This window comes from Neomonachus schauinslandi, chromosome 4 (genome assembly GCF_002201575.2).
Source record: "Neomonachus schauinslandi chromosome 4, ASM220157v2, whole genome shotgun sequence".
NCBI lineage: Eukaryota > Metazoa > Chordata > Mammalia > Carnivora > Phocidae > Neomonachus > Neomonachus schauinslandi.
This window is the reverse complement of record NC_058406.1, coordinates 63,755,098-63,780,965: the sequence shown is the minus strand read 5'-3', so window position 1 is coordinate 63,780,965 and position 25,868 is coordinate 63,755,098. Positions and strand designations below refer to the sequence as shown.

Genomic DNA, 25,868 nt, shown 5'->3' with positions numbered 1-25,868 from the left:
TGATCCCAGGGTCCTGGGATAGAGCCCCATGGGCTCCCTGCTCAGCAGGGAGTCTGCTTCTCCCTCTCCCATCCCCCTCTCTGTCAAATAAATAAAATCTTAAAAATAATGATGATGATGATGATGATGATGTAACAGGGCAGGAGAAAAGCCCCAAAAAGGAAATCCCATACAAAGTGGACTTCTAGTTACTATGCTGCTTCCTTTCTTTCAATTTTTCACATTTCACCGCAAAGCAAATATTAGATTTCCTGTAGGTATGACCCTTTTTCATTGTGCTTCCTCCCCTGCAGAATAATGTTCCATTCCAGACAGCCAAAAGTTTGCAGGCAAGGTATCATTTTTTTTTCTGGAAGGAGTGGAGCCAGCTACATCCTTCACAGAATGGAGCTCCACAAGCTGTGTTGAAAACCTGCAGGAATGTAATGGTCACTGAGAGGTAGAGTGCAAGCCCTCTGCAACAGCAAGTAATTAAAACTCCCTGACTTCAGGTCAGATCTCCATGGGAGAATAAAAACATAATGCTCCTGGGATCTCAACGCACAACCATCAACAAATATATCTGTTAAATATGTGATAAAGGGCTAGAAATTCAAACACATCCTCGCTGAAAAATAAGGAAGTGATACAGTGCTTTCTGAATGCTGCAAAATTCTTGCTCATTCAACCACCCACCAATTATCTATTGAATAGCTGCTTTTTGCCAGGTTCTGGGCTGCCCACTATGTATGCAAAGATGGACAGTCCCTATACAACAAGGAAATCCCCGGCTCATACACTGCACTGAGGTATAGTAAGGCAACATGAGTCAACTGGAAGAGATCAAAAAGCCATGAATATTTTAAACCAAAAGGAACCTCAAATACATATCTTGAGCTTTCCTATCTTCATTCATACATTTCCCTCAATCCAAAATCTAAAATGCCTGCCCAACCCATTCCACCCCTATGCTCTTGTCTATTGAGACTATGCTCAAATGTGACAGCCCAGGTGGAATCAATCTTTCCACTTCACTCACATCATTTAAATCCAGTACCTCATTCAACTATCTGAGTCACCTTGCCTTGAAGTCCTATTGGTTTAACACATATATTTTGTCATCCTCACCCTGAGAGGAGATCTTGTTCTCTTTCTCCTACAATGGCTAACAAGCACCCCACTCAGTTTGTATCTGAGGGGCAATGACAATATATGTTCACTTACCTCATTTGATACAATATACATGTATACTAGGTTTTATTATCCTCTTTTTGAAGATGAGAAAATTACGACTTTATCCAATTAACACAGCTAATAAGTGTTTACTGTTAGGACAGAAAAAAAGATGATGCACTGTTCAGGTCATATCCATGTTCCTTTAAGAAATACTTGCTTCCGGGCGCCTGGGTGGCTCAGTTGGTTAAGCGACTGCCTTCGGCTCAGGTCATGATCCTGGAGTCCCGGGATCGAGTCCCACATCAGGCTCCCTGCTCAGCGGGGGGTCTGCTTCTCCCTCTGACCCTCTTCCCTCTCGTGCTCTCTGTCTCTCATTCTCTCTCTCAAATAAATAAATAAAAATCTTAATTAAATACAAAAAAAAAAAAAAAAAAGAAATACTTGCTTCCACCGTAAGTATACTAGATAAAAGACAGTAAGACACAGTATTTAACATTTTCTATACCTTCTCATGAACAAACTAAACTAAATTGAAAGAAAGTAAACTCATGGCAAGGTATCATAAGGTGAGTCATCCGTTAGATAAAACCTTTCTGGTGTTTTTTACTGTAAAATGAAACCCTTAATGTCTTCTGAGGTATCCATATTTAGTGCTTTACTACCATTGTCCGTTTTTATAAGATAAATGGAATATTCTGGTTGCAGTTGTGCTCTCCAAGTTCGTCTCCCTGACCAGACAGCAGATGGCCTCCCAGAAGTGGCACCCAACTGCCACCAGCCGCCGCCACCCACAAAGGAGTCGAGTCCACCGGGGGCACTGCGCAGGGCCCCATGGGCAAGAGGCTACAGCAGGAGCTGATGACCTTCATGATGTCTGTGACACAGGAATTTCTGCCTTCCCTGAATCAGACCACCTTTTCAAATGGTGCACCTGGCTCAGTATATGAAGACCTGAGGTACACTCTCTCCCTGGAGTTCGTCAGGGGCTACCCTTACAATGCACCCACACGGTGAAGTTCCTCACACCCTGCTACCACCCCAGCATGGACACCCAGGGGAACATCTGCCTGGGCATCCTGAAGGGCAAGTGGTCTATCCTGTATGATGGCAGGACCATCCTGCTGTCCATCCAGAACCTGCTAGGAGAACCCAACATTGATAGCCCTTTGAACACACATGCTGCCAAGCTCTGGAAAAAACCCCACAGCCTCTAAGAAGTATCTACAAGAAACCTACTCAAATCAGGTCTCCAGCCAAGATCCTGGACTGTCTAGGCTCTCTCCTTGTGTTGCCTTTTTATTTTTTCTTTAGATGGTCTGTCCTTTTTTTCATTCCTGTCTAGGACTCTGTAGCTTAAGCTATGGTGTCATTTTTGTTCGGTTTCTGTTTTTTGAATTAAGCCCTTAAGTTTGAGCCCTTGTGATAATTAAATACATTGGGTTTAAAAAAAATAAAAGATAAATGGAAAACTCATGACTATCCCATTTTCTAAAGCAGCACTGCCCAACAGATATGGAACAAGCCACATAATTTTAAATTTTCTAATAGTTGCATTAACAAAAGTAAAAATAGATGTTTATTCAAATTATATAATCTATATCTAATACATCGTTTCAAATATATAATATAAAATTGAGATATTTTACATTTTAAATTTTTAATATCTTACTCAATTTGAACTAGCCAAAGTGTCCAGTATCTATATATATATTTTTTAAAGATTTTATTTGACAGATAGCACAGCAGGAACACAAGCAGGGGGAGCGGGAGAGGGAGAAGCAGGCTTTCCACCAAGTAGGGAGCCCAACGTGGGACTCGATCCCAGGACCCTGGGCTAATGACCTGAGCCAAAGGCAGACGCCTAACAACTGAGCCACCCAGGTGCCCTCCAGTATCTGTATTTTGCTACTAGCTACCACATGGGGCAGCTCAGTTCTAGAATATCCTGTCTTTATCAATTTTATACTTTGCATTTTCCCCATCTCCATATACCTGCACATGGCATTTCCTGGGCCAAAAATGCCATAGCTAAAACCCAACTTCTAAATCCAGTCTATGTCGGGGCGCCTGGGTGGCTCAGTCGTTAAGCGTCTGCCTTCGGCTCAGGTCATGATCCCAAAGTCCTGGGATCGAGCCCCACATCGGGCTCCTTGCTCCGCAGGAAGCCTGCTTCTCCCTCTCCCGTTCCCCCTGCTGTGTTCCCTCTCTCACTGTGTCTCTGTCAAATAAAATCTTTTAAAAAAAAAATAAATAAATCCAGTCTATCTCAAAATCTTCCCCATCCAATAAAGTCTACTACATTTTCTATCATCATCATCCTCAGCTAACTTTTTTTTTTTTTTTTTAAAGATTTTGAAGTAATCTCTACACCCAATGTGGGGCTCAAACTCATGACCCCAAGATCAACATCCTGATACACAGTTCTCTCAGAATAGTTACACAAGCCAATAATTTCACCAACCCACTCTAGATTAGATTTTGTTTTCAACTGAATTCCTGAATCATTATACTTTGTATAATTCTTCAAAGTTCTTTCTACCTACTATCTCATTTTATCCTTAAACTCAGTAAGGTAGATGGTGAATTGTGTTTAGTACATTGAGGTACTACATGCACCCTATCGTAATTTCACATCCTATTCTCCCTATCAAAAATTTCAGGCACAGAAAAGTGACTCCCCCTTCCAATAGAATCAAAAAAAATTAAAAAGGAGGGGAAGATCACACCTGAGTGACTCAGTTGGTAAAGTGTCTGACTCTATTTTGGCTCAGATCATGATCTCAGGGTTGTGAAATGGGGCTCCATGCTGGGTGTGGAACCTGCTTAAGATTCTCTCTCCCTCTGCCCTCCCCACCGGAGGGGGGAGGGGGAGTGGGTGGGTGTGGGTGTGTGTGTGTGCGTGGGTGTTGCTTTAAAAAAAAAGGGATCAATGGATTAAGAGGTAAGAGACTTGGGGTGCCTGGCTGGCTCAGTCAGAAGAACATGCAACTCTTGATCTCAGGGTCATGAGTCTGAGCCCCACATTGGGTGTAGAGATTTTTTTTAATAAACTTAAAAAAAGATGTAAGAGACTTGAATCTAGTCCCAATTCTGTACTCTCAGTGAGTTCAGTCAAGTCATTTGACCTCCATAGTCCTCATGTACATCATGGCATTATTAAAGCTTGGTCTACATCATGCAGTTGTTATTAAAAAAAAAAACAAAAACTCAGTAAGAGACTATATGTAAGTACTTTTTAAACTAAAAAGCTCTTTTTAAGGTTATTATTATTCCTGGAATATAAGTGCTTCTTGAACAGTAATATTTACACCTATGCTTGAAAGCTGCTTAAACTACATGAGTTTTCCTGAAGAGATCAGATTTTGCTCCTTTTTAATGTCATCACCAGGATGGATTTCATTTTCTCTCATAAATTACATTATCCTTCAACTTTGTTGAATAACTCATGGACAGTGTTCTTACCATGCATAATACTTGAATTGTTGTCTTCCAGTTCTTATCAAGCGGTTATGATTATTCACCCTTAAAACTCAATATGGCTAGGGTCATAAGTCTGAACTATATAGTCATTCATATAAATTAATATTGCTTTTTCTCCATTATATACTTTACAATGTGCTTTTTGAATAAGGTTAAATAGATCATCTGTCATTGGTGTTTCAAAAGATATTCTGACCCATAAACAGGTTACAGATCTCTCTAAAAACACATTAAATGCCTTTTTTTTTTTTTTTTAATCCAGGAAGCCCATTTCCAACTTTCTTTTGTTTAATGCCTTCCTTAAACAGGAACTGAGCTGGCCAAAGATTCCACATGTTCCAAAGACCTCTGGAAGAAATTATGGGCTTGTGTAGCTGGCATTACATTATTTGTGGGTGTGATTTTAAATGTAAGTAACTGGAACTGTAACCTCTTGAAGGTTATCTAAAGTAGCAGTATTGATATTTTAATACAACTACTTTCCTACATCTCAATCTAGCCCAAGAATCTTGCTACTTTTTACATGCTTTCTAAAATAAGCATTATTCGGGGCACCTGGGTGGCTCAGTCGTTAAGCATCTGCCTTCAGCTCGGGTCATGATCCCAGGGTCCTGGGTTAGAGCCCCGCATCGGGCTCCCTGCTTGGCCGGAGGCCTGCTTCTCCCTCTCCCTCTGCCCCTGCTTGTGTTCCCTCTCTTGCTGTCTCTCTGTCAAATAAATAAATAAAATCTTAAAAAAAATTAAAAAATAAAAAAACAAAATAAGCATTATAGAAATGTCGATGTTATTACAGAAAATACATAATGACAAACCTAATAATTAACTAAACCATACTTTAAAAAAAAAAAAGTTTCCCTAAGGAATCTCTACACCCAACATGGGGCTCAAACTCATGACCCTGAGATCAAGGGTCACATGCTCTACGGACTGAGCCAGCCAGGCACCCCAACTAAACCATACTTTCATCAGGAGTTAATACTTTATCTTTATACATAAGACCACCACTTGGATTGTTTCCTGTATTAATGACCCTGGTTTTATCTGGGCTGTTCTCATTATCTAAGTCTCAAAGACTTTTTCCTCAGTAAGAGAAAAACAAAAAGATTATTTTACCTCCATCTAGTTAATTGCCCTTAAAATAGCAGGAATTAAGCTCAGAAACTAAGAACAAAATAATTATGGAGGGGAGGGGAGAGGGTTACCAACTTACCCTGAATGCTTGAACAGAAGGGAGTAGCTCTAACCAAGCCAGTGACAAAATTGTTACTCATTACTTCCAGGGTACCTAGCTAACTCAGTCAGTACAGCATGCGACTCTTGATCTCAGGGTTGTGAGTTCAAGCCCCAAGTTAGGCATGTGTGGAGTCTACTAAAAACTTAAAACTTTCAAAAAGCTCTGAGTGTCTTAGGCTACATGGTTCCCCCAAAATATGTGGTGTATGTATCAAATAACTTCTAAAACTCAATTCTTCAATTATAGTCATAAACTGGGGCATCTGCTTATCCCTCTTAGCTGTACACAGATTGGATACTGGCTCCCACTTACAGTAAAGTACTGGGAAAGTGAAGGAACTAAGGAGATAGATCTGAAAGAATGGAAAAATAAAATCAAAATTCAAGGTCCAAGAAACATTATGTGCACCAGGTACTTTCACAAATTACTTCCTTTATTCTCTATGGTAATTGTAGGTGAGAGGTATTATATTACCACCCCCACCCCCCCCTTTTTTTTTTAACAGACTAAAAAATAAAGGCTTAGAAATGGCACTGTTTGCAACAATATGGATGGATGCTGGGGGCATTATACTAAGTGAAATAAATCTGACCAAGACAGACAAATACTGTATGACCTCACTTATATGTAGAATCTAAAAAAAAAAAAAAAAAAAAACCTCAAAGAAAAAAAAAAGATGGGGGGTTGCCGGGGGGGGGGGGGGGGGGGGGGGGTCGGTTAACAGGGTAGGCAAAACAGGTGAAGGTGGTCAAAAGTTACAAACTTCCAGTTATAAAATAAACAAGTCCTCAGGATGTGATATACAGTATAGCAACTATAGCTAATGCTGTATTGTATATTTGAAAGTTGCTGAGAGATCTTAAAAGTTCTCATCACAAGAAATTATAACTATTGTGTTGATGGATATTAACTGGATATTGTGGTAATCATCTTGTCATATATACAAATACTGAATCATTATATTGTATACCTAAAACTAATATTATTATATGCCAATTATATCTAAAAAAAAATAAAGGCTTAGAGGGTCATATCAGTAGTATTTGGTGCAAATGATATTCCAACCCTGGATGTCCGAGTTCTTTTCCCTGCAATGTTACCACTCTTGACATATTATTTCCACAGAGAGACACCTAAGTTACTGATCACTTTCCAAGGCATTAGCTCAACTAATCCTTGTGAGTCAGGTCATGAGGGTATCACTACACCCTGTGCAGAGGAGAAAACCAGCTCAGACCCATTAAGTGATTTATCTAAGGTCACATAGCTAATGAAGGACAAAACAAGAATTCAAACTTCTGGGCTTTTTCTAACCCACGATACTGTAACTGTGATGTAAACATAAACTCAGCTTTGAATTTAAAACAAGGGCAGAAACTATACATTTTGTGTTCTATATAGAGCCAAATAATACTGTTTATCTAATAAAACACCCACTTCCTAAAAGGAGTTAAAATAGATTGTAAAAAGGAGCCATTTGTAATTGGACTTAAAAAAAACAGATGATCAGTAAATATCAAAATACTAACACATTGACTTAAGTTTAAAATGATTTCTTCCAATTAAATAATTTTGAAACTGACTAGTTGCATTTGTTTCTTTGTACTATAAACAGTCATTTAAAATCCCAAGCCTAGGGGCGCCTAGGTGGCTCAGATGGTTAAGCGTCTGCCTTCGGCTCAGGTCATGATCTCAGGGTCCTAGAATCGAGTCCCACATCGGGCTCCTTGCTTGCTAAATTTCTAAGATTTGTTTTTAAAATATACCTGATTTTATATACATACTGCCCCTACCTTCACCTTGTCAATGGCTATAGTCAACTAGAAACAAGTTTCACCGTTTGCAAAAGATAAAACTGGCAACAGGACAGATATTTAGAAACCTGATACTGTATGCTCTATTTAGACCTTCATGAGGATATTGTACAAAGCCCTGCCTCGAACTGTGTAGAACTTTCTATAAATGATTCACTTCTAAATTAGCTGCCCTGGGTCAGCGGTGGCAAGTCTTAAATAAAAGGTGAATCATCCTTTGTACTCTTCCTTCTTCAGTACAACCACTTTTTTAGTAAGCAAAATAGGACAAATAATTTTATCTGGAAAAAGCAGATTTATATTTGTTAATCTACCAAATGACTTCCCACAGTAACCAAAAGAACATTTTCTTTTGCTAATGAAAGCTAACCAAAGCAACTATGTGTCCAAGAGAGTCAAAAATCTCAAAGCAATTCTTGAAACTTAAGTTTAAAGGATAGGGAGAGGTTTTAGTCTTGCCTTTGTGGACATTACAGAAATACTAAACCGAGTAAGATAAATCCAATGTGTATGGCTATATATGTCATCCTTTTCCATAATATTCTTCCAGTCAGAACTTTATCCTAGTCTAATAATGCTGCAAGGTTACATGCCAATTTTAAAGACCTCATAAATCACTGCTATTCCCCTGGTCAGGTGCTGTCTCCAATTTTCCAGCTTTCTAAACCTACTTTTCTTAAACGCCTCCTCTTATTTGACACTTAAAATGGAAAAGATGTAAAAAGACAGAGAGAGACTGTAACAAGGAGACATTTTACATCTAAGAAAAATGTAGTAGGGTGGCTTGTGAAATATTATAGATTAATAAAGAGATTTATGATTAAGCTTTCCAGTTTACCAAATATACAATTTATAAAAGATGGCCATTATATCTCAAAAGGGACCCTAATCAAAATTTTAAGATGTGTTTAGCAGAATGCTCATGTAGCAGTGTGTCCATATTAACCCAGGCGGCAGACTTAACAATCCTTACAATGAAAGAGCTACAACATGTGGTATTTACAAACCACCCAAATGGGGATGCCTGGCTGGTTCAGTCGGTAGAGCATGCAACTCTTAGTCTCGGGGTTGTGAGTTTGAGCCCTATGTCGGGTGCAGCTTACTTAAAAAAAAAAAAAAAAATACTAAAAAACAAACCACCCAAATAAATCATGGAAAACTGGAAAGCAAGCATGGTGAGCCAGGGAGGTATCAAGTGGGAAGGACAGGGGAAGGTGGTCTATTCCTTACTATTTCCTAGAACAAATTCTGAAAGAGATGAGCACTTTAAGAAAAAAGTGGGCCATTTGAGAAGCTATAAACATCTTGAGAGAAAGACTGAAACGGATTTTTATTCTAAACTAGGACACATGGAAAGACAGGAAAATGTACAAGGTGATCGGGTGAAAGGTGACAGAAGAAAGTATACTACAGGGTTCCCTAGATGAGAGGGGACAAAGGATTGGGGGGAAGGCAAACTCATCAACCACCTTAGACACTTAAATCGTTCATTAGCAAGTTTGAGAAACAATGAAGAAAAGAAAACAAAACACTTCTATGCGTAGGGCGGGTGTGACACAAGGGCAGTCCTGAATTTAGAGGGAGTATATGTGTGAGAGTGCATGCGTGCGTGTGCGTGGGTGGCTGGGTGTGCGTGAGGATTCTTCTAGGTGCAGGTTGCTTAATCCTGAACCATCTCCCACCCCGGGGATAGAGAGCCCCGGGAACAGAGACTGGGAAAAGGTGGAAAGGAGCTGCCAAGAACAGAATGATGTCACAGACTCAGACACATAGGCACAACCCTGGCTGGAGTAGTTTATTACTAGTTCCTGCTCCCCTGCTCTAAGCAGCTTCTTCCCGTCTCTGCTTGCCAACATTACTGCCATTCCTGCCTATAAAACTCCTGGGACGGGAGCAGGCAGAGCAGTTAAAGAGGGGAGGAGAACCCAGCAGTGTCAGGAGGCTTCCTGAAGAAGCAGTCAGGCTACCCCGGGGTTCTATCCTCGACTCCCAGGAATGTGTCACCCAGCCAGAGCCAGGACGAGGAGTACCAGCATTTCCTGGCTCCAGGCTTGGTGCTGACACTGCACCCTCACTCTCTGCTTCTATTTTTATAACCACACTATCCTCTCCCCACCCCCTCCCCAAATGCCTATAATTCAAAAACTTCCTTACTGCCCAGGAAACTGGTTTGTATATTGTTGGTATTTAATTGGCAAATGTATGAAACTTACCCTTCTCTTCTTTCTCCTTTTTTAGTAGGCAATTTGGTTACAATTAGGCAGACTCCAGGTCCCAATTTACCACTGTTGTCACAGAGTAATTTTTTTTAAGTAGCCTGCATGCCCAGTGTGGGGCTTGATCTCAAGACTCTATGATCAAGAATCTCATGCTATACCAACTAAGCCAGCCAGGCTCCCCCCACCACCCCATCAGAGTAATTCTTAATATCATCCCCATAACTCTCTAAAGTGTCTGGATTTGGACTATAAATTATATGGCCACCTATTTATAATAGATCGTCTATTAAGCTGATCAAATAAGCATATTCCCATTTCAGAATGGAATGACTAAAGACAGCATGGGATAAAAGGAAAAAGGTAAGCTTGGATGTTGAAGAAAAGCAAGGGTAGAGTTCTTCCTCTATCCTTTAACATCTAAGTAATCTTCCCTAGAAGCTTCTTGGAAGCAAATATCAGTGTCTAGGACTTCAGCACAATTAAGATCCTAGGAGACTTGAGTGTGCAGAGAGTTGAAAATGAGCTCTACATGTCCAGTGAGAGAAGAGGTAAAAATACAATTATATGCTGAGACAAATTCTGCCGCAGGTATTCTCTATGCCTAGAAATAGGACACAAAGAAATATGGATATTATTAAAGAGTTAGTTTTGGCACATGAGAAATAAACATTGACAAGTGCAACACAAAGCAATTCTAAATAAATTGGTATGTTTTATTATCTCTCAAGTTTAACTGAGATCTTCAATTTTGTTGATTTAAATCATTTATTAGGTTTATACTAAACTTTATTGCAGAAGCCCTCCTCAGAAAGGTCCAGATTAGTTACTATAACACAGAATTCCACACTGAGATAACTTAATTTGAGGATCACGTATAGGGATACACTTTTATATGTGTTTTCCTTATTTGGAGGGATTTGGCCAAGGGTAGGAGAATGAAAAATGTACAAATTTAGATGAGAAAAATTAAAAAATTACAAAAAGTATCCAAAAAGTTGTAAAAAAAAAAAAAATTCACCTTGTTTAAAGAAAAGGAAAGCATATTGGGGCACCTCAGTGGCTCAGCTGTTAAGCGTCTGCCTTCGGCTCAGGTCATGATCCCAGGGTCCTGGGATCGAGCCCCACATCGGGCTCCCTGCTCCGCGGGAAAGCCTGCTTCTCCCTCTCTCACTCCCTCTGCTTGTGTTCCCTCTTTCGCTGGGTCTCTCTCTGTCAAATAAATAAATAAAATCTTAAATATTTATTGAATCATTGTTCTAGATACCTAACATGCTATTTAATCCAATTCTTACAACAAATCCCATAAGGCAGGTATTATACATTTTGCCAGTGAGAAAATTTAGGCTAGAAGGTGGCATTTCCAGGAGTCAAACCCAGGGCATGGCACTCTACCCTGAAACCCACCCCCATTGTACGGACCTGAAAGCTTTTCTATCATGCCACCTTGACTCCCCATCTGTCATAGGACCCTGTGAACCTGTCAAATAGCCACAGCAACATGTGTTGCTTTGAGATATTATAAAAGCCTAAAATATCAAACTTAACAAACCACTCTCCACTCTGCATAATTACAATCCTATAAAATTAATCCTAAAACTGTACAAAACCAACTAGTCTTTCCACTGGTTTTTCCCTTCTTGCTTTCCCTTTTTTTTTCCTCTTACCACCTAACTTCACAGCATAGGTAAAGTACTCAATCTCAAGCAACTGGTTATAAAGCAATGTTGCTGGCGGGCAGGGGTGATATTGGCCCTAATGAAACAATTTGAAATTTTGTGGAGGCTTTTTGGGTTGTTACAATGATTGTGTGACACCACTGATGTAGGGATACTGTATGAACTCTAACACAGAAGCCCAGCTCAGTTAAGAGCTGTTTGGCATTCCATATGATTTTCAAATGTCCTCCCAGATATTCACATTGGGAAGAGGAAAACAAAAAGATTTAAGCCTAAACCCTAGCTCTGCTACAAAGTATTTTTGGTTATCAATTTCCTGGACTGTAATTACCATGTAAATCAAGGAAAAGACTTACCTGTTTGTGCAGAACTTTACCAAGAACTATTTATCATTTCAGAAAATCAAGTCATTCATGACAATGCTATTCACGTTATATTTTACACTGAAAATTCAAGTATCTGCTCCTATTGCTACATTACAGTAATTCTACGAACATCTACAAATATTATTTATCCCTTATTTCTTTATACATTATGTAAAGAAAGTCAACAACATTCAGTTGAATATTATCTTATTCTTTAAATCCAAACTTATTCACTACAAATAAGTACAAGCACCTAACTGCTTCATTAGGTCTTCTAAGATACTTCTCCCCATGTTGAAATCCATATTTGTTTCTAATATTAGAGTTAAGGGGTACCTGGGTGGCTCAGTCAGTTAAGCATCTGACACTCGATTTTGGCTCACTCAGGTCATGAGATCAAGCCCTGCATGGGGCTCCACACTTGGTGGGGCATCTACTGGAGATTCTCTCTCCCTCTGCCCCTCCCCACCCCCTGCATGCACATGTGCATGCTCTCCCTAAAAATGAATATTAGAGTTAAGGAATATTTTTTTTCAATTACATATATAGGTAGGTAAATTTTTATTTCAGGGAAATAAAACATGGTGTTACTTTGAGCCCAATAAGGTAGGAACCACTTGTGTAAAAGGAAAAGGTATGGGCTTTGGGTCCAGACAAACCTAAGATCAAAGACATCCCTCTCTGGGCGCCTGGGTGGCTCAGTCGTTAAGCGTCTGCCTTCGGCTCAGGTCATGATCCCAGGGTCCTGGGATCGAGCCCCACATTGGGCTCCCTGCTCGGCAAGAAGCCTGCTTCTCCCTCTCCCATTCCCCCTGCTTGTGTTACTGCTCTCGCTAGCTCTCTCTCTGTCAAATAAATAAATAAAATCTTTAAAAAAAAAAAAAAAAAAAGACATCCCTCTGGGTACCTGGGTAGCTCGGTCCTTAGGGGTCTGCCTTCGGCTCAGGTCATGATCCCAGGGTCCTGGGATTGAGCCCCACATCAGGCTCCCTGATCAGCGGGAAACCTGCTTCTCCCTCTCCCCCTGCTTGTGTTCCCTCTCTCGCTGTCTCTGTCAAATAAATAAAATCTTTAAAAAAAAAAAAAAAAAAAAGACATCCCTTTAGACTGTGTGACTTGAATAATTTACTTTTGCTCTGAGCTCCAGTTGCCATTTGTAGTCATCTCTAGGGATTTGGGTAGGAACTGCCATTTCTAACAGGATGGCATTGGTTAAAGGGTAAGGGCAGATATTCAACAAAAATTCCCTTAGTTCTCAAGATAGGTTTCCCTTTCCCAACTCACCTCCACATAAAGATAGGAAGGGGGAAGTATAAAGAAAACAGGAGAAAGAGTAACAGGAATCATGACCAGCACCTAATACCTAGCCACACCCAGAACAAACCGCTAGTATCAAATGTGAGAAGTTGCAAGAAGTTAAATTAAGATTCTGGACCTGGATCACCAAGGACATGGTGTTAATGCCAATAACAGAAACTACTACTATATTAATGCAGTATGTGGATATGTGAATTGGTTCAAGAATGGAAACAGAATTATCATTTCCTCAACCTTGTTACTGTGTATCCCTTTAAGGCCACATAAAGTTAACACTACAACTTAAGAACTTTTACAGATGGATATGATCTACAGGATCATCCTGGATTTTAGCCATTAAAAAAAAAAAAAAGAAAGTTGAGGGGTGCCTAGCTGGCTCAGTCGGTAGAGCAAGTGACTCGATCTCGGGGGTCATGAGTTCAAGCCCCATGCTGGAGGGTAGTGTTTACTTAATAAAATAATAGTTAAAAAAAAAAAAAAAAAGAATTGAATCTGTTCCTCTACATGTGCTTCTGCTCACTGATGTATCTCAAGATTTGGAGCAGTGACTGGCAAAGTCATAATCAAAGTCTTCTAATGAGATTCAGTAGGCCTAATACGTGTATCTTCTATTTTAAAACTATTATACTCGTCTTGCTATAAATTCATAACATGTACAAATGATGAAAATATGCATTTTTTATACGATAAACACCTCTTGTTAAAGGCATCAACCTTTTCCCTAAGTATTTGGTTCTCTATACACATAAGCAGGAAGAAATATCTCCCCAGAGGTTTCTTTTGAAGAATTAAAATTCTTGCTAGCATTCCAATGTAGGAAGGAGTCCATCTGGCTCTGCCAAGTGTATGGCTAGCAAGATTTATCTGGGATAAAGGGTCCCCAAATAGTTCTAGCCATATATTCAAAAGTTGTAGAAAGTCATCATTGCTTCACTGCACAGACAACACAGAAGAGGCTTTCCAAAATGGGCTAGATTCTATTCCAGGAGGAACACTGAAGCCATCCTAAAAGGTAAAAATTTACCTATTTTCCCTGTGGATTTCATTAGTTCAACCAGTAAAAATGTTATTTTTTTTTTTTTTAAAGAATTTATTTATGGGCGCCTGGGTGGCTCAGTCCGTTAAGCGACTGCCTTCGGCTCAGGTCACGATCCTGGAGTCCCGGGATCGAGTCCCGCGTCGGGCTCCCTGCTCGGCGGGGAGTCTGCTTCTCCCTCTGACCCTCCCCCTCTCATGCTCTCTGTCTCTCATTGTGTCTCTCGCAAATAAATAAAATATTTTTAAAAAAAAAAAAAAAAAAAAAAAAGAATTTATTTATTTGACAGAGAGAGACACAGTGAGAGAGGGAACACAGCAGGGGTAGTGGGAGAGGGAGAAGCAGGCTTCCCGCTGAGCAGGGAGCCCGATGCGGGGCTCGATCCCAGGACCCTGGGATCATGACCTGAGCCGAAGGCAGACGCACGACTGAGCCACCCAAGCGCCCCAACCAGTAAAAATTTTAACTATACTTTTGATGTCTCACGGGTGGGGGGGGGGGGGGGGGGGACTAGGAATCAAACCTCATCTGCTTAAGTCTTAAGGTACAACTATCAATTACAAGAAATACAATGACAGGGGATAAGCTACACTTCAGGGATGCAAGCAGCAAAATACAAACTGAAAAACTACACAAAATAAATTATCTGGCTTCAACAAATACATTGGAAGGGAAAAAACAGAATGGAAGGAACCCATACATTAAAAAAGACTCAAAAGACAATTAAAAGCAGCCAAAATTAGATTATGGTGTTTAGGAAAACACATTAGGCGATAAAATTTTAAGGGATTACTGTAAATCAGGATAGTGGTTACTTGTGGGGGACTATTAGGGATTTGGGTAGGAGGAGGGGCGTTTGGAAGGTTCTGAGTTGGCTGGCAAGGACTACCTTCTGACTTGTGGTTACAAGGATATTCAACTTATCCATTAAGTTGTACATTTGTTTTATGTGCTTTTATCTAGTTGTTCTATATTTAATACTTTTTTAAATGAGGATTAAAAAAATATTGGCAAGTGCTGATAATTGTTGAAGCTGGGCACCTGGGAGGTATCACACTATTTTCTTTTGCATGTATTTAAGTTTTCCATAATAAAAAGTTAAAAAATGAAAAAAAAATTACTTCACACTAACTGCTAGTACCTGCCTAGAGCAGCTCTCAATCTTATGGAAAGGACAGTAAGTCAACAGTTATCATTCCGTCTGTAAGAGTTGTGGAAGCTCAGAGGAGAGGCAAGAAACCTTGAGCTGGGGGTGCAGATGGGGGAGGTGAGGGAAGCTCTGGCTAGTGACTCCTGAGTGTAAGTAAAAGTTAGTTAAAGAGGCTCTTAGACTGAGGTGGTTCTAATATCTCAGCAGTCCATGTAAGCAAACGAAAATATAAACCTGTAAATGCCTCAGGGTTAAGAATACAAAACCTAGAGATAACCAATGGCAGTGAACAAGGCTTTCCTAAATAATGCAAACAAAAATTTTCTTTGCTTTAGTTTCCACATCTCCTCTATAAAAACCTTGCCCCTAGTTCCTATCTGTGGAACACTTCTAATCACTTCTGGTTTGGCACGGTTCAATTCCAATCGATTTTGCTCAAATAAACCCTTAGGATTTTTAACAAACCTCAGTTCATCTTTTAACACAGTTAATAGGGAAGGAGAAGGAGAAACATTCCCAGGTACTGGGGAGAACAATGCATAAATATCAAGGAGGGTAGCGGTGTTGGGGGGGTGGGAGGTGCCTGACTGGCTCAGTTGGTAGAGCATGCAACTCTTGATCTTGAGGTTGTGAATTCAAGCCCCATGCTGGGTGTAAAGCTTACTTTAAAAAATGTGCTAAAAAAAAGTCATAGGGAACTGAAAATAGTTTCAGTCTGGACAGGCCATGGAAGATATCTACCATTCCCCTAATTAAAGTGGTCTTCAGAACACCTGTCATGCCCACAATCCTCTCCAACATGACTTCTTAACTACCACTCACCTGCCTTTGTTCCACATGCCCCACAGGCTAGACCAGAGATGAGCCCCTGATCCACAGGCTCACAGGTCCTGTCCCACCTGTTCTGTACCCAGACTTGTCAACACAGAGACTCACTCTCAGGGAGGCTGAATTTGAGACACACTGGGGCACAGAAAATAGAGCGGTAACAAAACAAAGACACAGAGATGAGACAATAGAACCTTAAAGGAGCAAAATCAAAAGGATGAGAGGCATTAATCAGTCAAGAAGAGAAGTTCGGGTGGGGGAGGGGGAAGGAGAGAAAGAGAGGCTGAAACGCAACGTGAAGGATAAACAGACTTGCTCTTGGTTCTCCAAAGTCTAAAGCTACTGCTTTCACCTGGACAGCATGAATGATTCTACAGTTCTCCATGGAACGTGACTACCCAGCTGCAGAAGCTGTCCTGAGCTTCTTTACCTCCCTATACATCCTGATACAAACACATACATACATACAAATTGCCTAAGGTAATATGAGTGTTCCATCTCTAGAAATTTGCAAGAGCCTTTCATGTCCTCTCAGGATGGGAGTGGTGGGAGGGAGTGAGGGAAGGCAAAGAGACCAGCCATCAGCCTCTGACGTAGCAGGCTAGGAGAGTGGTTGGCCTCTGCCCAGGGGTTCAGACTTTACTCTAGGATTGTTCACATGCTAACTTCAGGTGATTTCCAGCAACAAAACAAAAAAAAACAGTTTTATTCATTTCTTATGTTCCTGATAGCAATGAGGTCTACAAGGCAGCTGCTTAGATTCTAGCGCTTCTCAAAATAAATTATTGGTTTTTGTTTTGAGTTTTTCATCTAAAAATGAAGCTTTAAAAAAAAGCTGATGCCCTCGAGGGATAGTAAGCATATATAATGATTGTAATATATTTAGAACTTATCAGATGGTACTGTACAATTCCAGAAAATATCCTATTCAACTTACAAAACACAAGACAAACATAGCAAATGAATGGTAAATTGTATTTTTTTTTTTTTAAGATTTATTTGACACAGAGAGAGAGAGACAGCCAGAGAGGGAACACAAGCAGGGGGAGTGGGAGAAGGAGAAGCAGGCTTCCCGCCAAGCAGGGAGCCCGATGTGGGGCTCGATCCCAGGATCCTGGGATCATGACCTGAGCCGAAGGCAGACACCTAACGATTGAGCCACCCAGGCACCCCTTGATAAATTGTATTTCTACTTTATAAAACAGACGTCAGGGAGCATTCCTCTGCTGAAAAACATTTTATTCTGTAAGCAATGAAAAGAACTCAAATCTATACAGCTTCAAAGACATTTATAGTCTCACAATCTACATCTTCAGTTCCTACTGTAGCCACCATTTAGTTTTATTTATCAGACTTTCACGGAGCAGCTAAACCATCTAGCTACTCTAAGAAAAAAAATTAAAAAAAAAAAAAAAAAAAAAAAAGTCCAAGCCCTCCCTCCCCCCCCCAACCGTCCTGGGAGAGAGGAATAACTAAATTCAATTCAGTGTGCTAATGCTAGGTTAAAATCATGCAATAGTGGATATTATACCTAATCTAGACTGATGGATTCACAAGGAAGGCTTCTTGGAGGAGGGGACAGTTGAGACTGGAGAGGTAAATAAGAGTTATCAGAAATGAGACCAGCATGGGGCACCTAGGTGGCTCAGCCAGTTAAACATCCAACTCGATCTCAAGTCTTGATCTCAGGGTCATGAGTTCAAGCCCTGTGCTGGGCTCCACACTGGGTGTGGAGCCTACTTAAAAAATAAAAATTAAAAAAAAATGAGAACCGTAGAAAAGGCACAGAGAAATGAACAGTTAAATATTCCGTAATATAGAGGGGATGGTTAGGAGAGGAGATTAGAGTAGCAGGCAAAGGACAGGACTCAAGAGGGAGGAATAAGAGACATTGTTTAGCTGGTGGGGGTTATTTGTAAGTACTGTTGTCTGAATATTTGTGTTCCCCCTCCAAAATTCAAATGTTGAATCCCCACAGGGGGTGGCATTAGGTAGGGCCTTTGGAAGTTGCTTAAGCCTTGAGGGTAGACCTTGTGAATGGGATTAGTGCCTTATCAGAGGTTCCAGAGAGATTACAGCACCTCCCCACCCTGTGGGGATACAGCAAGAAGGTGCCAACAATGAACCAGGAAGGGGGCCTCACCAGAAGGCAGTCATGCACCAGCCCCTAGAACTGTGAGCAATAAATTTATGTTGTTGAAAAGCTACCCAGACAGGGATACTGTTATAGCAGCCAGCAAGGAATAAGACAGGGAGTAACTGAAAGCCCTGAAGGTTTCTAATAGGCATGATCAGACCATCAAAATATTTAAAAAGATGGGCAAGATCAGAAAAATCGTATTCTGGGTGCCTCTTTAGAGTCAGTATAGTAATAATCTAACAGTAACAACTGTCAATGCCCTCCAGCCAAGGACCAGCAGTATTTCTCACCTCTAGTTTATTGTTCCTTGCATCAAGGGAGACAGCATGCCGAGGGGAACCATGGAGGGGTCTTAGTAGGAGGATGCTAGGAAGGATTTGGGAGCACGTGCAAGGAAACATGGGTTTGCTCTGGATAGGGTGCCATCAGGAAGTGAGGCAATTCTAGGGCTATCTTAGTAAACCTATCTCTAAGGTGGGAGAAATTATCAAAGCTAAAGCTATGATTACTGAAGGAACAGCAGTCATTTGTATCAGTCATCTCGTCTGGGCAGCAAGGGGGACACCTGGTCATTTTTGTGGTGTGAAAAACGTTCATGTTTTAGTTTCTGTCCGGACAGGATTACAGAGTGATGTTTTTGTTTTTTTGTTTTGTTTTTTTAAGATTTTCAAGTTTTATTTAAGTAATCTCTACACCCAATGTGAGGCTCGAATTCACAACCCTGAGATCAAGAGTCACATGCTCTTCCAACTGAGCCAGCCAGGCACCCAAGATTTTCTTTTAAAGTAATCTTCACACACAACATGGGGCTTGAACTTACAACCTCAAGATCAAGAGTCACAGGCTCTTCCAATTGCGCCAGCCACACGCCCCCAGGTAGTCTTACTTTTGACTTGCCCCATCAGTCACAGAATGCTCTTACCGGATTTTGAGGTTCTGTGAGACCATTTATGCCCAAAAGGAGAAGCCAACTCCTACCAGTGAGTGTCAAGCCAGCTCCCAGATGGCAGGGGCTGCTCTTCTCACTCTTAAACGCTTTCTATTCAGTTCCGTTGGGCTTGCTTCACAGTCCTCATAGCTCAATGCTAAAATTCACACTGGATTCCTAAATTCCTTCATTTGGTGTGTTTTTGTTGTTCCTAGGAGGGACCGTATGCAAGTCGGTGCACCTCATTTTGCTCTAGTCTTCCTGGATTTCCCATTGTGAAGCAGAAAGACACGGTTCCACTTGCCAGTTATCTGCATTGCTGGGAAATGATAAAGTCTGCAGTGCAGTTCATGTTCTCCAGAAGTGCCACATAAATACGGAATACGGACTTTCACAAGAGCTCAGCACTGATGCCAGCAACTTGAAAAGGAAGCAGTTTCTGGGAAGCTTTACGAGGCAGCTCCCCACACACTAGTTCAGCTAGGAAACAATTCTGCTTGTAAACAGAGCCCCCAACTTCATAATTCCTGGAATTTTTCGAGAAGAATTGCACACAAATCAGTTTCCATACTTTCCATACCCTTTTCGTGTCCATATTTTACCCTCTTACTCCCCACCCACTTCAAGGTAGGAGCGATGCTCCTCATTCCTACCTCCATCAAAAGCTAAGTCTTTCTTCACACCACAGCAGGAAAAGTTAACGTCTACATAAGATATTACTGTAACTGGTACTAAAGCTGCATATTGAAGCTACAGGATTTTAACTACTGTGTGAAGATTCTTTTATTCAATGAATACTTGAGCTCCAATCACATTTTAGGTATGGTTCTAGGCCCTCTGGGGCTATATCAGTAAGCAAAATAGACAAAATCCTTGCCTTTGTGGAGCTTATATTCTACTACATGGGAGAGGAAAAAGACAAATATACATAGGATGTGAGTATGCTATGGAGGAAAATTAAGTGAGGAGGGGAATTTTAAATGGGATGATCAGTACCAGCCTCACTGAGGAGGTGATATTTGAGCAGATTTAAAGAAGGAACAGCATTCTGCAGGAAAAGGCTCTGGTAAAGCAACAGCCCTAAGGCTCAAGAGTTCAAGGAATAGCTAGGAGGCCAGACTGGCTGGAGCAGAAGGAATAAGGATATTAGAGAGGTAAAAGGGCCTGCCTATAGCCCATTGTAAGATTTTGGCTTTTGCTGTAAGTGGGATGGGGAGCCATCAGAGTTTTGATCAGAGAGAGAAGATACAGGATATGTCTCACTGGAGACAGCAACTTTTGAGTTTTGCTAGAAAAGAGAAATGGGGTAACAACAGGAGACAGGGGCAGGTGAAAAGGGAAGATTTGTTGAGAAAAATCACAGCATAATTGTTATTTATAAACTGTTGTATATAAAGCTTGAAATTAAAATCACAGTTCTCAAATTAAAATCTCATCTTCCCAAGAATACTGCTTTATTGGACTGCTTTATGTATTGAGAAAGAAGAGCCTACATTTGCTTGACCCATTCAATGAACTATTTAGTATTATATATATATGAACGAATACAACCAAGTCAAAGGAAATTTTTTTTTTTTTTTTTTTTTTTTTAGATTTTATTCGTCAGAGAGCAAGCACGCACAAGCAAGGGGAGTGGCAGAGGGAGAAGCAGGCTCCCCGCTGAGCAGGGAGCCCAATGCAGAACTCGATCCCAGGACCCTGGGATCATGACCTGAGCCCAAGGCAGACACTTAACCAACTGAGCTGCCCAGGCATCCCAATAATTAAATCTTTAAAGACACTGAGCTTTCATTTCCTGGACATGTGAGGTATCTAACTACAAAACTGATTTCCTTAAAAGCTTGTTTGAATTACCATTTTCTACGGTCTTTCCACATAAAAGATAACTAAGAAAACATGTCATGGCACAAACTACTGCCAAACAATCACAGCGGTCATATATTCAAAATGCCCCTTCAACAAATGTTACCACTGAAGCTCAAGAGTTTAATGATCAATTCCTCTGTATAACCTGAATATTTTAAAAGATGGTACTAAACTTTTTGTAAAAGTGTCCCTGCATTTACAAAAGTTAACTGCTCTTTTAGGCAAGATTTACTTTCTTTTTACTGAACTGTTCATTTAGTTGTTTAGAAAAAAATATCAGCTCAAAAAAATATCTGCATAATTGGCCATCTGTTTCAAGGTAATGATCACAGGCTGCAAGTGATTCATAGCTTAGATTCATAGTTTCCTCCTTCAGGGACCTTGAAATAGGTGAAATTCAAATTAGTTTCACAACAGCATTTTTTTGAGGCAGTATTTTTGTGGTGGGGTCTGAGGCTTTAATTGAAAAGACCCTTTGTTTTAAAAAAGTAGTTTTCCTGGGGGCGTCTGGGTGACTCAGGGTCCCAGGATCGAGCCCCACATCAGCTCCCTGCTCGGCAGGAAGCCTGCTTCTCCCTCTCCCACTCCCCGTGCTCTGCTCTCGCTCTCTCTGTGTAAATAAATAAAATCTTAAAAACAGGTTTCCTGGGTTTGTATTTGAAATTTGAATGCAGTTACCTAAAACCTCATAGCCGATATGTAATGGACTTTGGAACCAGGAAACCTGCATTCAAATCCTGACCCTGCTCCATACCAGCTCAGTGACTCTGGGCAAGCTGCTTAACTTCTTAGAGCCTCACTTAGCTTTATAAAATGAAAAGAACCCCTACCTCAGTGCTGTGGGGAGGATGGAACGACCACACTGTAGACTGACTTACATGCCTAGCACAGCCATGGGCACATTATGAACTCCCACTAAATCTGCCACACCTGAAATCAGGTCAGGCCAAGCCCTTCCCTTCCCCCCCTCACCCTTAGTAAAGAAGGTTCAACTCCATACAGAGCTATTTATAACCCTATAGCCACTGCTCTAGAAAAAAGGCAGGAATTCTGAGCTAACAATCTACTGAATCTATTAAGAGGGGGGATTTGTTTTGTTCCCACTGACAACTCAGAAGTTTATACCACAATTACCCTTGCTGGGGAAAGGAGACGAGAAATGGGATCTCACCAGAGTGGTTTTAATAAATTACTTGTTTCAAAATTAATTGAGATACTTAGGACATACTATACTATGATGACCAATGCTTTATCCTGGATATACTTAACTATTTTTGTTTTAAAGATTTTATTTATTCATTTGAGACACAGTGATACAGAGAGAGGCAGAGGGAGAGGGAGAAGCAGGCTCCCCACTGAGCCAGGAGCCCAATGTGGGGCTTGATACCAGGACCCTGGGATCATGACCTGAGCCAAAGGTAGATGCTTAATCATCTGAGCCACCCAGGATCCCCATACTTAACTATTCCTAATCCAAACGGAAAACTCGCGTTAATGTTGGTTATATGCGTAAGTATACTAATATATATATATATTTGGAGTTATAAAAATACATGAACTTTGATATAGAAGGATTACACTATCTCAGAATTTTATCTATTTCAGTGCATTGGAAACTGAAAACACTGACAATGGTTTCCAAGCTATCACAGACACCCGGGAAAACTTGGGAAGCAATACAGAATAGAAGTTCATGGAATTTGGAGTCAGAAAACAAAAAAACAAACACACCTGGGTATAAACCCAGGCTCTGCTACTATGTATAATTTTGCAAAAGTTTGTGAACCTCAAAGCCTGCTTCCTCTCTGAAGCAGTGATATCAATATTTTTCTTCCAGAATTAACCGGATTAAATAAAGTCAAGCACCTTGAGCTCAGAATAATGAGGAAGGCTATTAATGCAAAGCAACTGAATCTGGAGTCCCTGGTTATAGAAGAGACATTTAAAGTTATCAGTTAAGTATGCTAACAAGCTCACTTAGCTTAGAAACGAGAAGATCCAAGTTTAAATAACATCCCAGATTTTTTTCTTGCTAATTGTGTGACCTTGGCCAAGGCCTCAGCAACTCACTTAACTGCTAGGTATTGGTAATACTAGTTACAATTTGTTAAGTGTGGACCATGTACCATGCAATCTGATAAGTTTATATATGAACTCCAGTCTTTACAACCCTTCAAGGTAGATGTTCTCATCTGGATTGTTTTTTGTTGTTTTTTGTTTTTCAAGATTCATATTTTTAAGTAATCTCCACACTCAATGTGGGGCTCGAACTCACCACCCAGAGACCAAGAGTCACAGGCTCTACAACCTGAGCCAGCCAGGCACCCCCTTTCTCAACTGTCATGGCTGAAAGTGAGGGAAGTTAAACTTGTTCAAGGCCACAGAGCCAGTAAGTGGTTGAACCTGGACTCACATCCAGGCTTAGGGGTCTCCAAATCCTGTCCTTAGCTACACAATGAACTACATGCCACCTGCTTCTCCTAGAAAAAATGACATTATTCCCGTGAAAGTGCTTTTTGAATTGAAATGTCCTATACGAACGTGAAACACTGTTACTACTCCAGGTCAATATAAATAATTCACAAAATGGGTTTGTGATTTGCCCCTCAGTGCCTGGGAACCCTGAAAGCACAAAAGGTTACACTTCAAGCTCTCTTTCATCTCCCCTTGGAATTTTGCCGCGACCTCAATTTTATTTGAGCAGACCTGATAAACAACATTAAAGAACAGAAATCCAAGTGCAGTTCTGTGCCATTCAAAGGCAGCTAGCTCTCTGCACTCCCTGGAGTCCAGGGCAACATCTCATGCTTTTCTTTGAGATGTGGACAAAATATTTCCTTGGGCTATCTGCAGTTCGCTCAGGTAAGCATAAATAAAGTAGTCCCATAAACACCCACATAAACTAGTGCTTTCTACATCACGCCCATAGCAAACTTCAGTTCCAAACACGCATGCAGTCAATCTACCTAATGCGAAGTTCAGCCCCTTTTAAAGGATAGGGTGTAAAAATTGAGAGTCGATTTTCCCTCTGAAAGTTTTGTTAACTAATCCCATGGAGTTAGCTATAATTCTCTTCCGTTATGCACCCTTGGTATGATCAACTTCTTGGGAATACCACCAAAGGGACTCTGGTGTTTGGCGCTAGACAAGACATCTGAGGGGCTAAGTGGACCTCAGTTTGCTATCACCTGGCAGGCCCTTTTCTCACCCTTCCTTAATCTGGGAGATGCTCCGCGTGACCCTCTCCCCCCAGCAGAGGAAGGAGAGTAAAGTCCAGATGAAGTGGAGGGTGTTAACGTGCTCAGTCATATCTCCACTCTGGGGAGGCGCTTAAGCCCGGAACGGCTAACTCCGGGACAACTAAAGCATACTCATTTGCATGAGGAAGAAATGAGGAAGAAAGGTCGACCCCGGTTTCCCAGAAGCCAGGAGCCTGGGGAACGCGACTTTCTCGGGTCCCGGACTTACCTTTCCCCTCCTCACTTCGCCCGGGGCGCTGTAGGCTGACTCCGCGCCGCATGCGACCTGGGGCTCGGCACCGCGGCGCCCTGCCAGCCGGAGCCAATTTAAGCCGGCTCGGCACGTGGGAGAGGCGGGGGGCGCGCGGGAGGAGGGGGCGGCCGCGCGCGCCAGCCTGAGCCTGAGCTCCTACCCCTTACCTCAGACGCTGAGATCTCAAACACTCCCGCGATCTTGGCGTAGAGCTCCTGGATGCTGGTGAAATCCTCCACTCGGCCCGTGGGGCTGCCGTGGGCCAGCTGCGCGTGGAAAACCACCTTGCGTGTGGGAGGCGGGGGATTCGGGAGAATGCCGCCGCCCGCGCCCAGCGGCTCGGCCTTCACCAGCTGGGCGGCCTCCTTGGACTTGGCTTTCACCTTTCTCCGAAACCTCAGGGGCATCTTGCCTGGCCGAGGGCGGCGGGCTACCTGCGCTGCTGACCGCCGCCTGTCCGGCTGAATGTCGCGGACTTTGCGCTCGGGCCACGGGGCTGCGGTCAGGTAAAAGCCGCCGCTGGGCCAATGGCAGAGGTGCTTCCGCCTGGCGGCGCCGGGTCAGAGGCCCCCTCCTCCGCCGCGAGAAGAGGCACCTGGACCGCAGCGGCCACCTGCCCTCCCTCCGGGGAGATCTGGGGAGAGGAAGAGTTGGGCCCATTCCTGCATATAATCTCCCCGCCTTTAAAAACAAAAACAAAACAAAAAAAAGGGTTCGATTTCCGTAAAAGCCTTGAGATGCTGAAGCTACAGAACAACACGTCTTAGAATACAAACATGGTGGCCTTTCTGGTGCTTTTCACGAATCTGAGGTAGGCTCTCGCACAGGATTGGGCCACTGGGGATAGGGATTTAAGTAGAAGTCAACCTTCATCGGCCTTCTCGGCGCCTCACACCCTGCCCGGCGGACTTGGAAGGGAAAGTTTTGAGATTGGTGCCATGTTCAATTCATAGTCAAACGCTCCAGCCGGCCCTCAGCGCCTCTCAGTAACCTTTTTTACTGCCCGCTGCCCTGGGCAGTTTTCTCTCCCAAGTGTCCAGCGCTCTCCCCAAGTCATGCGCCGTTCTTGGTCTCTGCAGAGGACCCTGCCGCTTATTCTACAGAGAAAATTGAAGCCATTCTGTTCAATGTGTGAGCTCCCTCAATTTCCCATCCTACTGTATAACTT

The 25,868-nt window shown here is 41.8% G+C and overlaps 1 protein-coding gene and 1 pseudogene across 1 annotated transcript in view; one reads left to right on the top strand and one right to left on the bottom strand.

Annotated features, from left to right (window-relative positions):
- Positions 1-25,107, bottom strand: part of GIPC2 (GIPC PDZ domain containing family member 2) — a 69,897-nt gene extending 44,790 nt beyond the window's left edge. Inside the window, exon 1 of the mRNA XM_021678136.1 lies at positions 24,868-25,107. Coding sequence (XP_021533811.1) covers positions 24,868-25,107 — 240 coding nt within the window. The remainder of the gene's footprint in view (positions 1-24,867) is intronic.
- Positions 1,899-2,466, top strand: LOC110570164 (annotated as a pseudogene).
- Positions 25,108-25,868: the final 761 nt, after the last annotated feature.